Source organism: Callorhinus ursinus, unplaced genomic scaffold, assembly GCF_003265705.2.
Source record: "Callorhinus ursinus isolate GAN/ISIS: 27379988/994484 unplaced genomic scaffold, GSC_fseal_2.0 scaffold24, whole genome shotgun sequence".
NCBI classification, from domain to species: domain Eukaryota; kingdom Metazoa; phylum Chordata; class Mammalia; order Carnivora; family Otariidae; genus Callorhinus; species Callorhinus ursinus.
Window position 1 is genome coordinate 9,196,413 of NW_027397086.1, and position 16,002 is coordinate 9,212,414.

General features: G+C 42.3%; 1 protein-coding gene across 5 annotated transcripts in view; it reads left to right on the top strand.

Moving 5' to 3' along the window:
- Positions 1-16,002, top strand: part of TTLL11 (tubulin tyrosine ligase like 11) — a 229,090-nt gene that overhangs the window by 38,066 nt on the left and 175,022 nt on the right. For 3 of the 5 annotated variants that reach the window (XM_025888472.2, XM_073905789.1, XM_073905790.1), the window contains exons 2-3: positions 6,767-6,863; positions 13,444-13,577. The exons of 1 other annotated variant lie outside the window; for it this stretch is intronic. In XM_025888472.2, coding sequence (XP_025744257.2) covers positions 6,767-6,863; positions 13,444-13,577 — 231 coding nt within the window. The remainder of the gene's footprint in view (positions 1-6,766; positions 6,864-13,443; positions 13,578-16,002) is intronic. One more of the 5 variants, XM_073905791.1, reaches the window with a different exon arrangement.

Consider the following 16,002-nt stretch of genomic DNA (forward strand, 5'->3'; position numbering starts at 1 on the left):
TGGCACTGGGGACTAAGGAAGGGGAGGAAATGTAAAAATAAATTAGGAGGTAGACTAGAAGACTTGCTGACCAGGTGGATATTGGGGAGGGAAGGGAGTTAATCCTGATTCTCAGGATTATGACTTCTAATTTTTCTGTGGGCCTAGGACCAGTTGGACACCTGGTTAATCATTCTTGGAGACCTGAGACAAGTATGTCAAATTGTTCCAGGTCCTAGAAATCCCTAGTGTTCTGAAGGAGATGAGGGTTACACATGAAGTACACAACGTGCAGACCATGATAAGCATAGTAAGTGCTGAAGGGACCAAGAAGATGATCCCTGTGAGCTGATGTACTCCTGAAGCAATCCACGTCATCCTATCTAGTGGGCCACTGACAGTTTCCGTCCTACTTGACCTGTCAGCCACATCCACACTATTCACCATTCTCTTTGTCTTGAAACACTTCCCCCCGCTGTCCTTTTATGGCTCATGCTCTCTGTCTCTCTGGTCCATCTTAGTCGGCTCTCCACATGACCTACTGTTTCTGCTATCTGGCTGGGCAGCAGCCCTACCCGATCTGCCTCTGTCTAGGTCTTCAGCTAATCTCACACTACTTTCCACTGGTCCTCTGTACCCCAGCCACCTTGACCTGTCTTCAGGCTTTCCAGTGGGCCATGGTCAGTCTGACCTCTGGGCTTTTACATATTTGTTCTCTGCCTAGAATACTCTTCCTTCCTCATCTGCCTCTTCTTTCTAATCTCAGCTCAGATAGCCTTTTCTCAGGAGTAGGGTGGCCACCAATTTGCTGTTCAAACTGGGATACGTTTGGAAGTGAAAAAAAAACCCCTCTATTAATATTAACACCGGGACAACAGGTGTAAACTGGCTGGAACTGCCCTGGGCTAATGAACACATGGTCACCCTACTTGGAGTGGCCTTCTCTGACTCCCCAGATGTGATGGGGTCTCCCTGTGCTCTCATTGCTCTCTGGACCTCATTTCCCCACCCTTACCATGGTTTGCAGTGATATGTTGGAGTGACTGTTTGAGTCAACTCTTCTCCCCGAGGGACTGTATGCTCCATGAAAGCAGGCATGTTCCCATGTGTCCTTGCCACCTGAGATACATTGTGCCATGCAATAGGTTCTTAACACTTAATGAGTAAATAAGTCAATGATCGACTCAGATTTGTATTGTTGTGTGGAATGTACAAAGCATTTTCATTTCCATTATCTTGTTTGGTTCCTATTGCACCTTGACATATTTCCTCATCTCAATCGACGGAAGACACACAGGTTTTGGTTGCTTAAGATCTCATAGTAAGCGACAGAAATAAGTCTAGAGCTCTCAGGTCTTCTGACCCCAAATCCAGTCCTTTCTCCAAAAGAGTTTGAAGAAGGGAAAAGGAAAGATGACTCCCAAATTTAAAATCTAGGTAACTGGGAAGATGGTGCTGACCTTAGAAAAATGGGAAGTGGGGGAGTCTGAGAAACATTGTCAATTTTCAGCTGCCCCGTGAAAAGCCAGGTAGCATTCCCGGCTACAGAGAGCTCAGAGTAGAGCCACGAATGGCCCCTTATCCTCAGGGGGCATAAGCAGACAGTTTTTTTATTGTTGTTTTATTGTGGTGAAATATACATAACAAAATTTATCACCTTAACTGTTTTTAAGTGTGCAGTTCAGTAGCAATAAATACATTCACCTTCTTGGGCAACTATCAGCATCATCCGTCTCCAGAACATTTTTCATCTCCCCAAACTGAAATTCTGTACCCATTAAACAACAACCCATTTTCCCCTCCTCCCAGCCCCTGGAAACCACTGTTCTACTTCCTGTCTCTATGAATTTGACTACTCTGGCTGCCTCACAGAAGTGGAACCGTACAATATTCTGTGTCTGATTTCTTTCACTTGGCATAATGTCTTCAGGGTTTCATCTATGTTGTACCAGGCTGAGTAATTTTACAGTGTATGGATATACCACATTTTGTTTGTCTGTTGATGGACAGTTGATGGACACTTGGACTGCTTCCACCTTTGGCTGTTGTGAATAATGCTGAATATTTGTATATCAGTATCTGTTCAAGTCACCGATTTCAGTTCTTTTGGGTAAATACTCAGAAGTAGAATTGCTGGATCATGTGACAGTTTTATTTTCCACAGCAGCTTTTTACATTCCCAGGGCCTAAGGGTTCCAATTTCTCTACATCCTCATCAACACTTATTTCGTTTTTATTATTTTTTATGCTAGCCATCCTAATGAGTGTGACGTTGTATCTCATTGTGGTTTTGATTTGCACTTTCCTAATGATTAGTGATGTTGAGCATCTTTTCATGGGCTTATTAGCCATCTCTATGTCTTCTTTGGAGAAATGTCTATTCAAGTCCTTTCTTTGTCCATTTTTAAATTGTTTTTCTTGTTCTTGAGTTGTAAAAGCTTTAAAATATGTTCTAAATATTAATCCCTTATCAGATACATGATTTTCAAATATTTTGTCCGGTTCCATGGGCTTCCCTTTCATTCTGTTGACAAGTGTCCTTTGATGCAAAAAAGCTTTAATTTCAATGAAGTTCAATTTATTTATTTTTCTTTTGTTACCTGTGCTCTGGTGTCATATCCAAGAAATCATTGCCAAGTTAAATATCATAAAGCTTATTCCCTATGTTTTCTTCTAAGAGCTTTATAGTTTTAGCCCTTATGATTAGGTCTTCGACTCATTTTGAATTAATATTTGTGTATGGTGTAAGGTAAGGGTCCAACTTCATTCTTTCTGCATGTGGATATCCAGTTTTCCTAGCAGCAGTTGTTGAACAGAATGTCCTTTTCCCATCAAATAGTCTTGTCATCGTTGTCAAAAATAATTTGACCATATATATCAGGGTTTAATTCTGGGTTCTGTATCCTCTCCACTTAGTCTGTTTGTATTTATGCCAGTACCATACTGGTTTTTATTAATTTATTATTATTTTTTTATTTAGAGCTATTTTTGGTTCACTACAAAATTGAGCAGAAGGAACAGAGATTTCACATATGCTCACTGACCCTACATATGCATAGCCTCCCCAGCTATCAAAATCGCATGCCAGAATGGTACATTTGTTGCAATTGATGAACATATATTGACACATCATATGTTGACACCCGAAGTCCATGATTTATATTAAAGCTTACTCTTGGTAGTGTACATTCAGTGGGCTTAGACAAATGAATAATGATATGTATCCACTGTTATGGTATTATATAGAGTAGTATCACTACCCTAAAAATCCTCTGTGCTTCCCCTATTCATCCCTCCCCTCACTCCTAATCTATGGTGACCACTGATCTTTTTATTGGCTCTGTAGTTTTGCCTTTTCCAGAATGTCATATAGTTGGAATCACACAGTATGTAGCCTTTTCAAATGGGCTTCATTCACTTAGAAATATACATTTAAGGGGCGCCTGGGTGGCTCAGATGGTTAAGCGTCTGCCTTCGGCTCAGGTCATGATCCCAGGGTCCTGGGATCAAGTCCCGCATCAGGCTCCCTGCTCCTTGGGAGCCTGCTTCTCTCTCTCTCTCTCTCTCTCTGTCTGTCTCTCGTGAATAAATAAATAAAATCTTTAAAAAAAAAGAAATATACATTTAAGATCTTTCCATGTCTTTTCTTGGCTTAATAGCTCATCTCTTTTTAGCACTGAGTAATATTCCATTATCTGGATGCATCACAGTTTATCCATTTACCTACTGAAAGACATCTTGGTTGCTTCCAAGTTTTGGCAATTATTAATAAAACTGCTATAAACATTCATGTGTGGATTTTTTTTCTGGGCATAAGTTTTCAACTCATTTGGATAAATACCAAGGAGCACAATTACTGGATCATATGGTAAGAATATGTTTCCTTTTTTAAGAACTGTCTTCCAAAATAGGTGTACCATTTTGCATTTCCATCAGCAGTAAGAGTTCCTGTTCCTCCACATCCTTGCCAGCATTTGGTGTTGTTAGTATTTTGGATTTGGGCGATTCTAACAGTTGTATAGTGGTATCTCATTGTATCTCATTGTTGTTTTATGCACTGTTTCTGTATCTTTGTTGTAAGTTTTGGCATTAGGAAGCGTGATACCTCCAACACTATTCTTCCTTCTCAAGATTGTTTTGGTTATTTGGGATCCCTTGAGATTCCACATGAATTTTATGATAGATTTTTATATTTCTGTAAGGAAAAAAAAGTCATTTGGATTTTGGTAGGGATTTCATTGAATCTGTACATTGCTTTGTGTAGTATTGACATCTTAACAATATAAAGTCTTCTAATCCATGAACATGGGATGTCTTTCTACTTATGGGTGTCTTCTTTAATTTCTTTCAGCAACATTTTGTAGTTTTTGGTGTACAGTCTTTTTGCCTCCTTGGTTAAGTAAATTCCTAAGTATTTTATTCTTTTTGATGCTATTATAAATGTAATTGTTTTCTTAATTTCCTTTTTGGATCATTCATGGTTAGTATATAGAAAAACTGATTTTTGTGTATTGATTTTGTATCCTATAATTTTTCTGAATTCATTTATTATTTCTAACTGTGTGTGTAATCTTTATGGTTTTCTACATATAAGATCATCTCATCTGCAAACAGAGAATTTTACTTCTTCCTTTCCAATTTGGATGCTTCATTTCATTTTCTTGCCTTTTGCTCTGGTTAGAACTTACAATACTATGTTGAATAAAAGTGGCAAAAGTGGGCATCCTCATTTCATTCCTGATCTTAGAGGAAAAGCTTTCAGTCTTTCACCATTGAATATGATGTTAGCTGTTTAAGCAGTTTTTAAAAAAGATCTTTAAAAGAGGTGGGATTTTGAAGTCCCGGGACCTATTTAAAATTGTGTTTCTCTGTGTTCTCAGCACCTAGCACAGTGTCTGGCACATAGCAATTATTAAATGAATGGCTTAAAAAAAACGACAGTTTCACAAAACTGAATGAGCTAAAGACACTGCTGAATGAAGTGTTAATTTGGGACTCATGAGGTTGGCAAGGATTGAAGGGTAACGGTAAAGGTGATAAGGAGTCATTGGTTGTCTGCTGACATGGAGCAGGTGTTGGTCCCACATTGCAGGCAGCATGGCCACTTGGATCTTAGTAAATTTTGCTTGGATAGTCTGCTTTTTAGAGAAACTTCCCTGGTTAAGTTATTTTCCCCTTCCCTCTGTTAGCACTTAGCAGCTGGAAGAAAATAACATATGTTGTATCTCTTTGTATTTATGACTACTGAATTAATAACTTCAGTCCATTGGATGCAAAGAAAACAAGTGAAATGCTATAAATTATAGATGAAAGTTGTTCATGCTAATAGAGTGTGTAACATATGCCTCACTTTGGCACAGCTTTGAAATAATATGAATGATTTAAAGGGCTTGAGTCCGTTTGCCTTCATTTTAATTTGGAATATTTGGAAAGTATCGAATCACCACCATTTCATTAGTAATGCTATACTCTTCCATTGGAACTTCAGCTCTCTCAACTTGGAGCAGACAAAAATCCTGATTAGCTGTAGTCTTAGGATGGGGAAAGTCAAGTGATTGCATTCAATGTGTTAGCATCTCTCTTCATCTGGACTTCTAACAAGCAAGTTCTAAATATGAACTGACACGTCCTCACTTTTTTCCTTTAACAAGGGTCCTCTGAGTTACAGATTTAAAAAATGAATTCTGTAAATGTAGAACTTGCTGATAACTTTGAGAGGCAGCAGGATGTGGTGGAAAGAGCAGGCCTTTTTGTCTCACTGAGGGATTTTTCTGGCTGCTAATAAGGAAACCCTATAGTATGTGCAAAGAGGGGATATAGTCTAAGAATATAAGGCTGTCTTACAGGATCCAAGGACAGGAGAGACAGCAAGACTCAGGAGGGTCTGGACCTAGGATCTAGAAGCCCTAGGAACTAAAGTCACTCAGTCTGTCACCAGGGCCCCCTGGTATCACCTTCACTTTCCTCTCTACACCTATTCCTTCCCTCTCTCTCACCAGCCGGGCTGCCTTTGCTTCTTTGTGCTCATAGCTAAGCACATCTGCCCAGCTCTGGCTTTTTATCACTTCCAGGTCAAGGGCTAGCAGAGGCTGCCTGGCATCTCAGATTTCCAAATTCCTGGAAGAGAGAATCTGGTTATTTCACCTTGAGTCAGATGACCATTCCCGGTTTGTTCATTTATTCATCCAAAAAGTCTTTACCGGATGCCAGGAGGCACTGGGGGATGCATCCTCCCTTCACAGACCATGTGTGTTTGGGGGAGCAGGGAAGAGAGAACGAGAGAGCATGAGTGAGAGAGCGTAAGCTCATTTTTCAGGGGACTGACTGAAGAGTTGCAATTTTCAGAGAAAGAGAAGTATGGCTTGGGATTCAGACAGACCTGGATTCAAATCCTGATTCCTCTCCTTACCAGCACTGTATTATTTTGTGTTACCTTTTTCAGCCCCAATTTTCTCCTCAGTAAAATGGGAATAATTCTTTCTAGGGTAGTTAGGAGGATTAAAATGAAGGGGTACGTGTGAAGGCATGAGTATAGTGCCTGCCACCCAGAGTCAGAACTCCACTCCTCACTGGTTGTGACCTTGAGCAAGTTCCTTAACCTGCCTGAAACGGTCTCTTCACCTATAAAATGGGAAAGGATATCATCTACCTCATGTGCTTATTATGAGGATTATATCACGTGACATGCACCGAGTCGCGGGGAATGTGTACATAATAGACACCCAAGATGGTAGCTGCTCCTCTAGTTCTTGTTAATAGTCACAGTCTTTTCCCCTCTGTCTTCTAGTTCCCATTTGGCCGACGCTTGCCTTGTGACATCTACTGGCATGGAGTTTCATTTCACGACAATGACATATTCTCCGGCCAAGTGAACAAGTTTCCAGGTATCTACTGTTATTGTTGGCATCGAAAAATGTTTCTAGGCTGAGTGTCAGGGCTCTTCTGCAAAATGGCAGCGTTTTGAGCTCGGACTCAAGGACTCTTAATTGGGACTTGCCGCCCATACCACCGAGGCGCCCTGACCTTGGGAGAGAAGCTAACGCAAAGGTCATCAGGATTTGACCCACCAAGGGGTTAAAAACTGGAGGTTCAAAAATAAAAAGACAGGCTTTCCTGGACTAATTTCACCAGTGGAAGAACATGATCTTCACTTTCTGAGTTATAATATGAAGGTGTAATGAGGAGACGATGTTCTCAAAATGAAAAAAAAAATAGGCCACTTCACATAAATTATTTGCAAGAAACAAAAGTACTGAAATTCTAGGAATATGCCACAAAAATGGGGTTAGCAGCTTCTGCTTTCTTTAAGTATCATCATTGGAGGCACCATTTTTACAAGCAAATATACCAGTCTCTGTGTGGTGAACGACAGGCTGTGACAGTGCCTACCTTCTACCTCAGGACCTTATCCCAGTGAGGCTTTCCTGTAAGGGGGACCAGTTGCAAGAAAGTGTCAGAGCCAACACTTTAAGACACCTCCTCACTCCATTCCCAGCCTCCCCATATGCCTTTCCATTTTATTTTTAATCTCTGCCTCCCTCTTCTGCTATGGATTGCTATTCATTGTTTTTAATGGCTCAGTGAGGAGGGTGGTTAAGGTGAGTGGGTGTGCTCAGAGAGGAAGGAACATTTGGTCAGGAGGGGGTGGCGATCGTAGCCAAAGGGTCTTTCTCTTATATTCAGAAATTTTAACATAACATGTACAAACCATATTATAATACAATAGTAAAGAATTTGTTTAAAAAGAGCATCACCCTGAATCCCATCCCTCATTTAACAAGACAATGTGAATATTTCTAGATTTCCTCCCAAACCTTAACCACATTTTTGTATCATTTTTACATGGTTGCAGTCAGAGTGTGGTTGCCTGAATACAAGGTGTTTTCTTCTAGCGTGATATCATTTATGCTTATTTTTAAAAGGAGACTGCATTTACCCTTTTTCTGGGGTGCCTGTTGGCTCAACTGGGAGAGCATGTGACTGTTGATCTCAGGGTCAGGAGTTTGAGCCCCATGGTGTGCATAGAGTTTACTTAAAAAAAAATTTACTCTTTGGCATTCTATGCCATGTCTTTAAGAAAACAAGTCTCGGAAAAACCAGTAGCCATACATGATACACTGGTGAGTTACGCCATGTCCACTAGGGAGGTTCAGTTAAGCATTCAGGCTACCATGGGCCTCACCTGGCTCAGATTCACTTAAAAGGGTATAGGGCAGGAAACACGGCCTGCCAGCCGGTCAATGTTGGGCATTTCTCTCCAGTGGTGTCTTTGTGAGGGTGCCCAAGGCTAGTCTAACCCCTCAAGTGAAATCAGCTTAGGTGTAAGGAGACAACAGCTACATTGGTGGATGTAGGTCTGTCTTGGCTTAGACATGCCTCAAGAGCCTTATCTCACGTAGCTCCTCCAAAGCATAGCTTCCAAGGTCCCCGGCAGGGTCAGGGTCGTGCTGAGTTAGGAGAATCATTACATCAGGAAAGCCTGGGGCTATGGCTTCCTACCAGGTATTTATGCAATTTGCCAATCAGGGATCATTTCAACCATATGCTTTGTTGTCTAGGAACACAGCTAACTTTCTACCTTTATTGGTTTCTGGGGGAACAGAGCTAGAAAATTAACCCACAGTTAGAGATGAGGGAGGGTTCTGTTGGAGAACAAGAAGGCTTCTGGTAGCCTGGGTTCTTGCATACAGTTCAATGGGATAACTATTCTTTTCTATCTTGCTGCTCATAAAAGGTGACTTTTTGATGTCACTCAAAGGACTTACCGGGATACTGGGAGAAGGTAATTTGGAAGAGAACAGTTCTTTGAATGAGGGCAGAGTTCCTAAGACATGAATCCTCAAATGAGGCTTCACTTATGTTTCCCCCTGTTTGCTTGTGCCTCATCTCATGGCTGAGAGTAGGAAAAAAAGTCACAGCCCTAGCTCTCCTTTTGGAACACAAATTAGAGAAAAATACCCTCAAAGGACCAGTTTCATTAAAGGTGATATAAAAATATTCATTCCAAAGAAACAAGTTCGCTCTATCCCGTATTCCATGTGCCCGTGACTGGAACATGTAATTTTCCACTTTACCAACGGCAATTAATTAGTTCTAATGAAAAAGCAGGCTCTCGAATCTCTAGGCAGAGACACAGTGTGGCTATACCCTCTCCCTATGGAAGACAGCAGTTCTTAACTATGACGTGATTTCAGAAGGTTCTGTCCTTTGGCTCTAGTTTGGGTCCAGGCTTATCTTCTGTCTCTCCGGTATCCCGTTATTCTAGCAGTGCATCTTGTACGCACTGTATTTGATATAGAGTAAGTTCTACTGGATGTGGCAGGCAACTGTAAATGCATCACATGCTGAATAAACTGAAAACTTTTGGAGATGCATATGGAAGCGATTTATTTTGTTTGTGTCAGCACATTAGATTTTAGCCACTTTTCTATGACGAGGTCCTCCAAGATGTGTTATTATGTCTTAACATGATGAATTAAGACTTTCTATAAAAATAATCTGATTTGGATATGTTTTTGCTTTAGGAAAGTCCCAAACTGTCAATTCTCAGCTCGCAAGCGACAGTTTTTTGCTGACTTTCAGGGTCTGAGATGTATGACAGCACATGGCAGGGGTGGGGAGGGGATGTTCTGGCAGAGAGGGAAAGGGCCCCAGCCAGGAAGGTCCCGGGCTGCTTGCGGTCGAGCACCCAGCTGTGTCGAAGAAGATAGAGAGACAAGGAGAAAGGCGTGTAGGGAGAGAAGTCAAATACAAAATAAGTGCCAGACAGAGGAAATCTGGGGTGCCCGGGTGGTTTGGAACGAGGGCACATGACCTAACCTAGATCTGCTTGGGGGGCAGACAGGGTGGGAGACCCAGGAGAACATGCGAACTGAGGCTCCAGGGCTGGACGGGCCTGACCTCCCTGCAAAATGCAGGAATAGAGTTGGTGCAGAGACCTAGAATGTTTAGAGCAGGTTGCTCATTCAGCAAAGGGCAAGTGGCCTATGGATGGTCAGAAAGGGTCAGGTGTGAGAGGGGCTGTGGATGGGTGATAAGCAGGGACTGAAGGATAGCATCCTTATAGTCGGAAGGTCATGGGAGCCACTGAGAAATTGTTAGGCCAGAGAGCGACATGGGCCAGCTTGCATTTTCAGAAGGCCCCCCAGAGGGATGCGTTGGAGGTGGGTGGAAGGGCGGAGGCAGGAGACAGAGGTAGAGCTAAGAGGAGCCAGGCAAAAGATGAACTCATCAGCGGCACTGCGAACAGAGAAAAGAGGGTGCATCTGGAAGAAGTTATTTGTCGTTGGGTGGTTGGAGTGTGTTTTGCCAAGAATTATTGTTGTCAGTGATATTTGGATTGAACAGTACTCCCGAAATAGCTCAGATTTTGTTTTGTTTTTGTTTTAAATTGGGTTAAATAGGTCTGTGTGGGCAAGCCTAAGGATCAGACTGGTACCCTCTTGTGTAGCTTCACAGGGGTTGAGATCTACCAGGCCTCGAGACTCCAGTGTAGCAAAGAGAAGAACCAGGCCCAGGAGTGACAGGAGGCAAGTTCTTGGTGTGGGAAGCTCCAGCCTGAGTTAGAGTGTTTTCCCAGTTGAGAGGGGACCTGCCACCATAGGGACATCTGGAGAAAGACCTGCTGGGAACCCCAGGTAGGCAGTGAGCCTCAAAAGAACCTCTTAAGTAGGCAGTGGGAGGGCAGGCACAGGGCTCAGGTCCCAAGCAGGAGGACCCAGCCCTTGCTGGGTAGTCTTGGGTGGAACAGAGGAGGAACACTGGTAGGAACAAAGCAAAGGCATTGCCAAGGCAGCTACTCAGGCACCAGGAGCAAAAGACAGATTACCAAAACCTGGGGACAAAGCAATCAGAAAGCCTCAGAAAGACGTTGAAATCCTCCTTATCTGATTGGAGTACAAAGTCAGGGTCAAAGATTGCCTCATTCTCAGTCTCGGTGGGCAGGGAGCTGATGGTTGGGCCTAGAGCTTCCAGCTCAGGTCAGAGTGTGTCCCAGAGCCTAGGGCAGGCGTCCCAGGGAGGGTCAGGTGCTGCAGTTCCTTGGAGAAGGGAGGTAGAGTCTAGAGCCAGCAGAGCCTGGCAGTGACCTCTCTTTTCCCCTATTTGCTTGGGAACATATGTTCTGGCTCAGCTAGAAACCCAGCTATTCCCGTGAGAGCCGAAGACACTCCCCACATCTGTCTCTGAGCCACCACCAGAAGCCCAGACGCCAGCAGCTTCCACATGGGGTGGAGGGAGGGGTCGGAGATATGATGGAGGAACAAAGGTTTTGGTGGTGAGTGGATTGAGGGAGGTCGACACTGGGTGCCTCCTGGAGACAGGTATTTAGGTAGAGGAGGGGCGAGTCGTCCAGAGACTGTGGGTCAGAACTGAACTGTCTGGGGAAAGTAGCCGTTGGATTGTAGGGTGCTTCCAAAGTTGGCTGTTTTCAGTAGAGAACTACCCGGAGACTGGCACAAAAGCCGACTTGGGAGCAGATCTGTCAGCTGGTGGGGGGACTTAGGATCCACATTACAGTAGGAGCCATCGCAGGTTTCGAATGATTATGTACTCAATTTGCTGGAAATTGATTTTTTTTCTTTTCTTTTTTTTTAGAGAGGGAGAGAGTGCAGGGGAGGGGCAGAGGGAGAGGGAGAGAGAAAATCTCAAGTGGGCTCCATGCCCAGTGTGGAGCCTGACGCAGGGCTGCATCTCACGACCCTGAGATCATGACCTGAGCCGAAATCAAGAGTCAGACACTTAACCGACTGAGCCCCCCAGGCACCCCTGGACATTGATTTTCACAAGACTTTTCTGGAGCATTCAAACCACACTTCTGTACTCATAGCACTTCTGTCTGTGTTGTGTGAGTCTGTCCGACCTGCTGAGGGGTTTCTGAAAGAGAAACTTCCCCTGTCACAAGGCCATTAAAAGTGTAGAAAGTACCACAACGGTCAGGAGGCTTCATCTATTTGATGTAAGGTGCTGTATTATAGTTAGTTATGAAGCGTTTTAGTCTAGTATGATAACAAACTGTTGTCAAAGAAAAGGAAAAACCCTCAAAAACAGTTGAAGTTTTTGTTTTGTGTATTTGGTGTTCGGCTCCAGTGTTTATGACTCAAAAATTCTAATTTTGGAGGGGACTAAAAGGAAACAGCTAGAATTTTCTGGGCTCGTACTTATTTCTTAGGAAGCTCAGAACAATGTTCTCAGTGAGTTTTCTTTAATATTGAAGAGTTCACATCAGAGCACAGTTTATTAGTGCTTTTCAAGCTCCTTTATTTCTTATTTAATCCTTCTCTCTATCCTAAACAAGAACCAAGAAGCTGGGCATTGACATCTTGAATCTGCAATCTTTGGATTTATTGCGCTTTTTAATATGCTGAGGGAAGCAAGAAATAGGTTATTAAAACCTTCATTCTCAAAATGTTCACCCTTCGCTTCCTGAACATGGGAATTTCGAGAAATCTCGTTCGTTCTGATTGTGTCCATTTGGAATGTGTGATAATTCGGACATGCCAAGCTGACATGAAACTTTGTGCTTTCTGTAAAAAATAACTTCGCTAAGCCAGTTCCTAGTGTCAGGGATGGAACTGTGTTGCCTGTCTCAGGGTGAAGGCCATTTCTAGTCTCCATTTTCAGTGGTGATATTTGCCTTAAGAGATAAGCATGCTAAAACTTAAAAGAATTTTTACCTATTTGCTGAAAATTTGCTAAGGTATAGACTCAGTTTCTTCTCTTGTCAGAGTTCCTAAAGATGCCACAAGAAAAAAAAAAGCCACCATTCTTTCAAAATGTTTTATAAGTGAGTCATTTTAATCCCCTCTGGGCAAATTAATGAGGTCTGATCAATGTTAGTGTCAGTACTTATAACTGAAGAACTCCTACAGATTGCATTTTCTCCCCCTAAACTATAAATTATGCTATGATATCCTTTCTACTTTCTGTCCTTATTTCAAGGAGACAGATTTTATGCTGAAAGCTGTATATTTTTCTATTTTATACCTTGAATACTCATGGAAGATTAAAGCAAAGCAACTTAATTAAGCTTCTCGTAACGTAAGCAGAGTCCACTAGATGATATTCTCAAGGGTATAAGATGGAAACAGTCCTAGAATTATGGATGGTGGCCCCAAATTAAGGAGGATATTAAGTTTTAAGTGCAAGATGTAAATGCTTCTCTTTATCCACTATCGAGGAGACTGACAAAGAATGGATTAATGAACTAGTGGAAACCCATTCCTTCCAGTTGATGCTTCATTTTCATAAGGGGAAAAAACTATCCATCTATTACCTCAAGTTTTTCATTAATTTGGTAGGTCTTTCCAAACCATGAGTCACTGCTGTGGGGAACAGCTACCTTTTTTTATCCTGTCTGCAAAAGCGAATATGTCGGGTGGGTGGTTTTGAAAGTCCCCTGATGATGGCTGTTTTATAGCTAGCGGCCCACTGCTGTTCAAACCTCACAGCTTCTCTTCTCCCCAGGCATGACGGAGATGGTGCGTAAAATTACTCTGAGCAGAGCCGTGAGAATCATGCAGAATCTCTTTCCTGAGGAGTACAACTTCTATCCTCGCTCATGGATTCTGCCTGACGAGTTCCAGCTCTTTGTTGCTCAGGTAGATGGCACTCCATCCCCGTGACCCTTGAATTATGTTATGGTTGTGACTGTGTCCTGAGAGCTGGGGTCCTGGGTCCTGTGTGCTGGGACCTGGGGTGGGGGGGGTCCCCAGGAAGCTGCGGCTAGCCAAGGGAGTGTCTCAGCAGTACACGGTGAGTGTTGGCAGTGATCAAGGAGCTTGCAGTTGAATAGGCAGGGTGACAGGTAGGTAAACTAAAAAGTGCGTCTGGCCTGAGGCTGATACTGGGAGCGGGGTCATGGAACTGATGTTTGGAAAGCGAGGGAGATAGGGCTGGAGCAGGTGATTGAGCCCTCCAGCAGATTGGGACTGTTTGGGTGAATCTAGGGTGTGGTCTCCCCAGCATCCTGTGGTATGAAATGTGGGAGGTCGGGCTCCGTTTTAAGGCTAGGGAGGAGGTCTGACACACTGTGGAGATGGGGTGGGGGTACCTTTTAAGTGTTCTGCTTTAAATCTGTTCCAGAATCAATTTTCAAATCGCCCATTCCATATCAAAGCAAAATGTTTGAGCATGAAATACTTTGGAGCCTTCACCACTGATTGTGAAACAGTACCAGTAGGGAAACTGAATTGAGGATTGCCATTTTTCATTTGGGACCCCTTCAAAGCCTTTGCCAGTGGGTTCCATGGTGCATACATACCTCTGAGGGTAACTGTATAACAAATGCCCATCTTATTGTGATGTGATAGGATTAATACCATTTATTGGTCCTACTGTGTTTCAGGCATTGTGCCAGAAGCTTAACGTTATTTCTTTCAATCCTCACAGCAATCTTGTCAAGTTGATTTTATTATTAATCCCATTTTGTGGATGAGGAAACAGACTTTGATAAGCAAGGTGACTTGCTGGAGCAGTGGAATTTAAACCTAGAGCTGATTTCAAGACCTATGGATTTTTTTAAAAGATTTTATTTATTTGTTTGAGAGAGAGAGAGACAGAGACAGAGACAGAGACAGAGAGAGAGAGAGAGACAGAGAGAAAATACAAACAGGGGGAGGGGCAAAGGGAGAAAGAGACTCCCTGCTGAGCAGGGAACCCGGTGCGAGGCTGGATCCCAGGACCCTGAGATCATGACCTGAGCTGAAGGCAGACACTTAACCCACTGAGCCACCCTGTCACCCCAAGGCCTATGCTTTTTATAAGCTGTCTTATTGCCTGCGTGTTGTTTTGGTTTTAATATTAAATGATAAAACTTGTAATAAAATGATGATTTAGTAAGCACAAAAAAGCTTGAAGTGGTAATTTTTTAAAAGGAAGCTCTCAATGGGATGGTGGTCACATGAGTTTGTACATTTCTTGAAATTCATCCAATTATTAACCTAAAATGGATGCATTTTATTCATGCAAATTATGCTTCAATAAAGTTAATTTTAAAAAATAAACTCTGAGCCGTTCCCCATACTCACCCCTCAATTTCTCACTTCTGTGGCTCTGCTCATGTCCTTGTCCCTTCGTGGAATATCTTTCTCTCCCATTTCCACAACTCTATATCTAACTATCCTGTGAATTTAAATGAGATACCTACCAACTGTGCCTTCAACATCAGATATGTGAGAACTTCTCCGTCAATCCCCAAGTTCCTCTGTCCTCCTTGCAGGCCATTCCCTCAACTCCCCCAGCCCAGGCAACCGCTGGTCTGTGTTCTCATTAGAGATTCGTTTTGCCTGTTAGTCTTTGTTTTTCTTTCAGAATTATATTTTTGAGATTCATCCATATTTGTTGTATGTATTAGCCATTTGTATTTTTATTGGTGAGTAATATTCCATTGTATGAATTTGCTTATCCATTTCCCACTTGATGGGCATTTGGGCCATCCCCAGTTTGAGGATTTTATAAATAAAACTGCCATGACTGATCACATGCAAATCATTACGTAGTTATATGTTTTCATTTCCCTTGGGTAATACCTACGAGTGAAATTTTTGGATCACATGGTATATGTATGTTTAACTTATAAGAACTTGCCAAACTTGTTTTCCAGCGTGGTTGTACACCCTCACCAGCAGTGTGTGAGAGTTCTCTTTGCTCCGCATCATCACCAAGCCTTGGTATTGTTAGTTTTTTGAACTTTAGACATTCTGGGAGATACGTAGTTGTATCTCTCTATGGTTTTAAATCACATCTCCCCTATGACCAGATGTTGAGCATCTTTTTCATATGCCTTTGGACCATTCAAATATCTTCTTTTGTTATGTGTACAAACTTTTGCTCATTTCTCTGGGCATTTTATTTTTAAGTTGTAGTTTCCTTATATATTCTGTGTACAAGTCATTTGTATGTGTATTGTGAATATTTTCTCCCTCTTAACTTTTCATGTTTTAACTCTGCCGTTTGAGGAACAAAAGTTTTTAATTTTGGTGAAGTTGAACTTACCATTTTTTTCTTTTATAGTTTGTGCTTTTG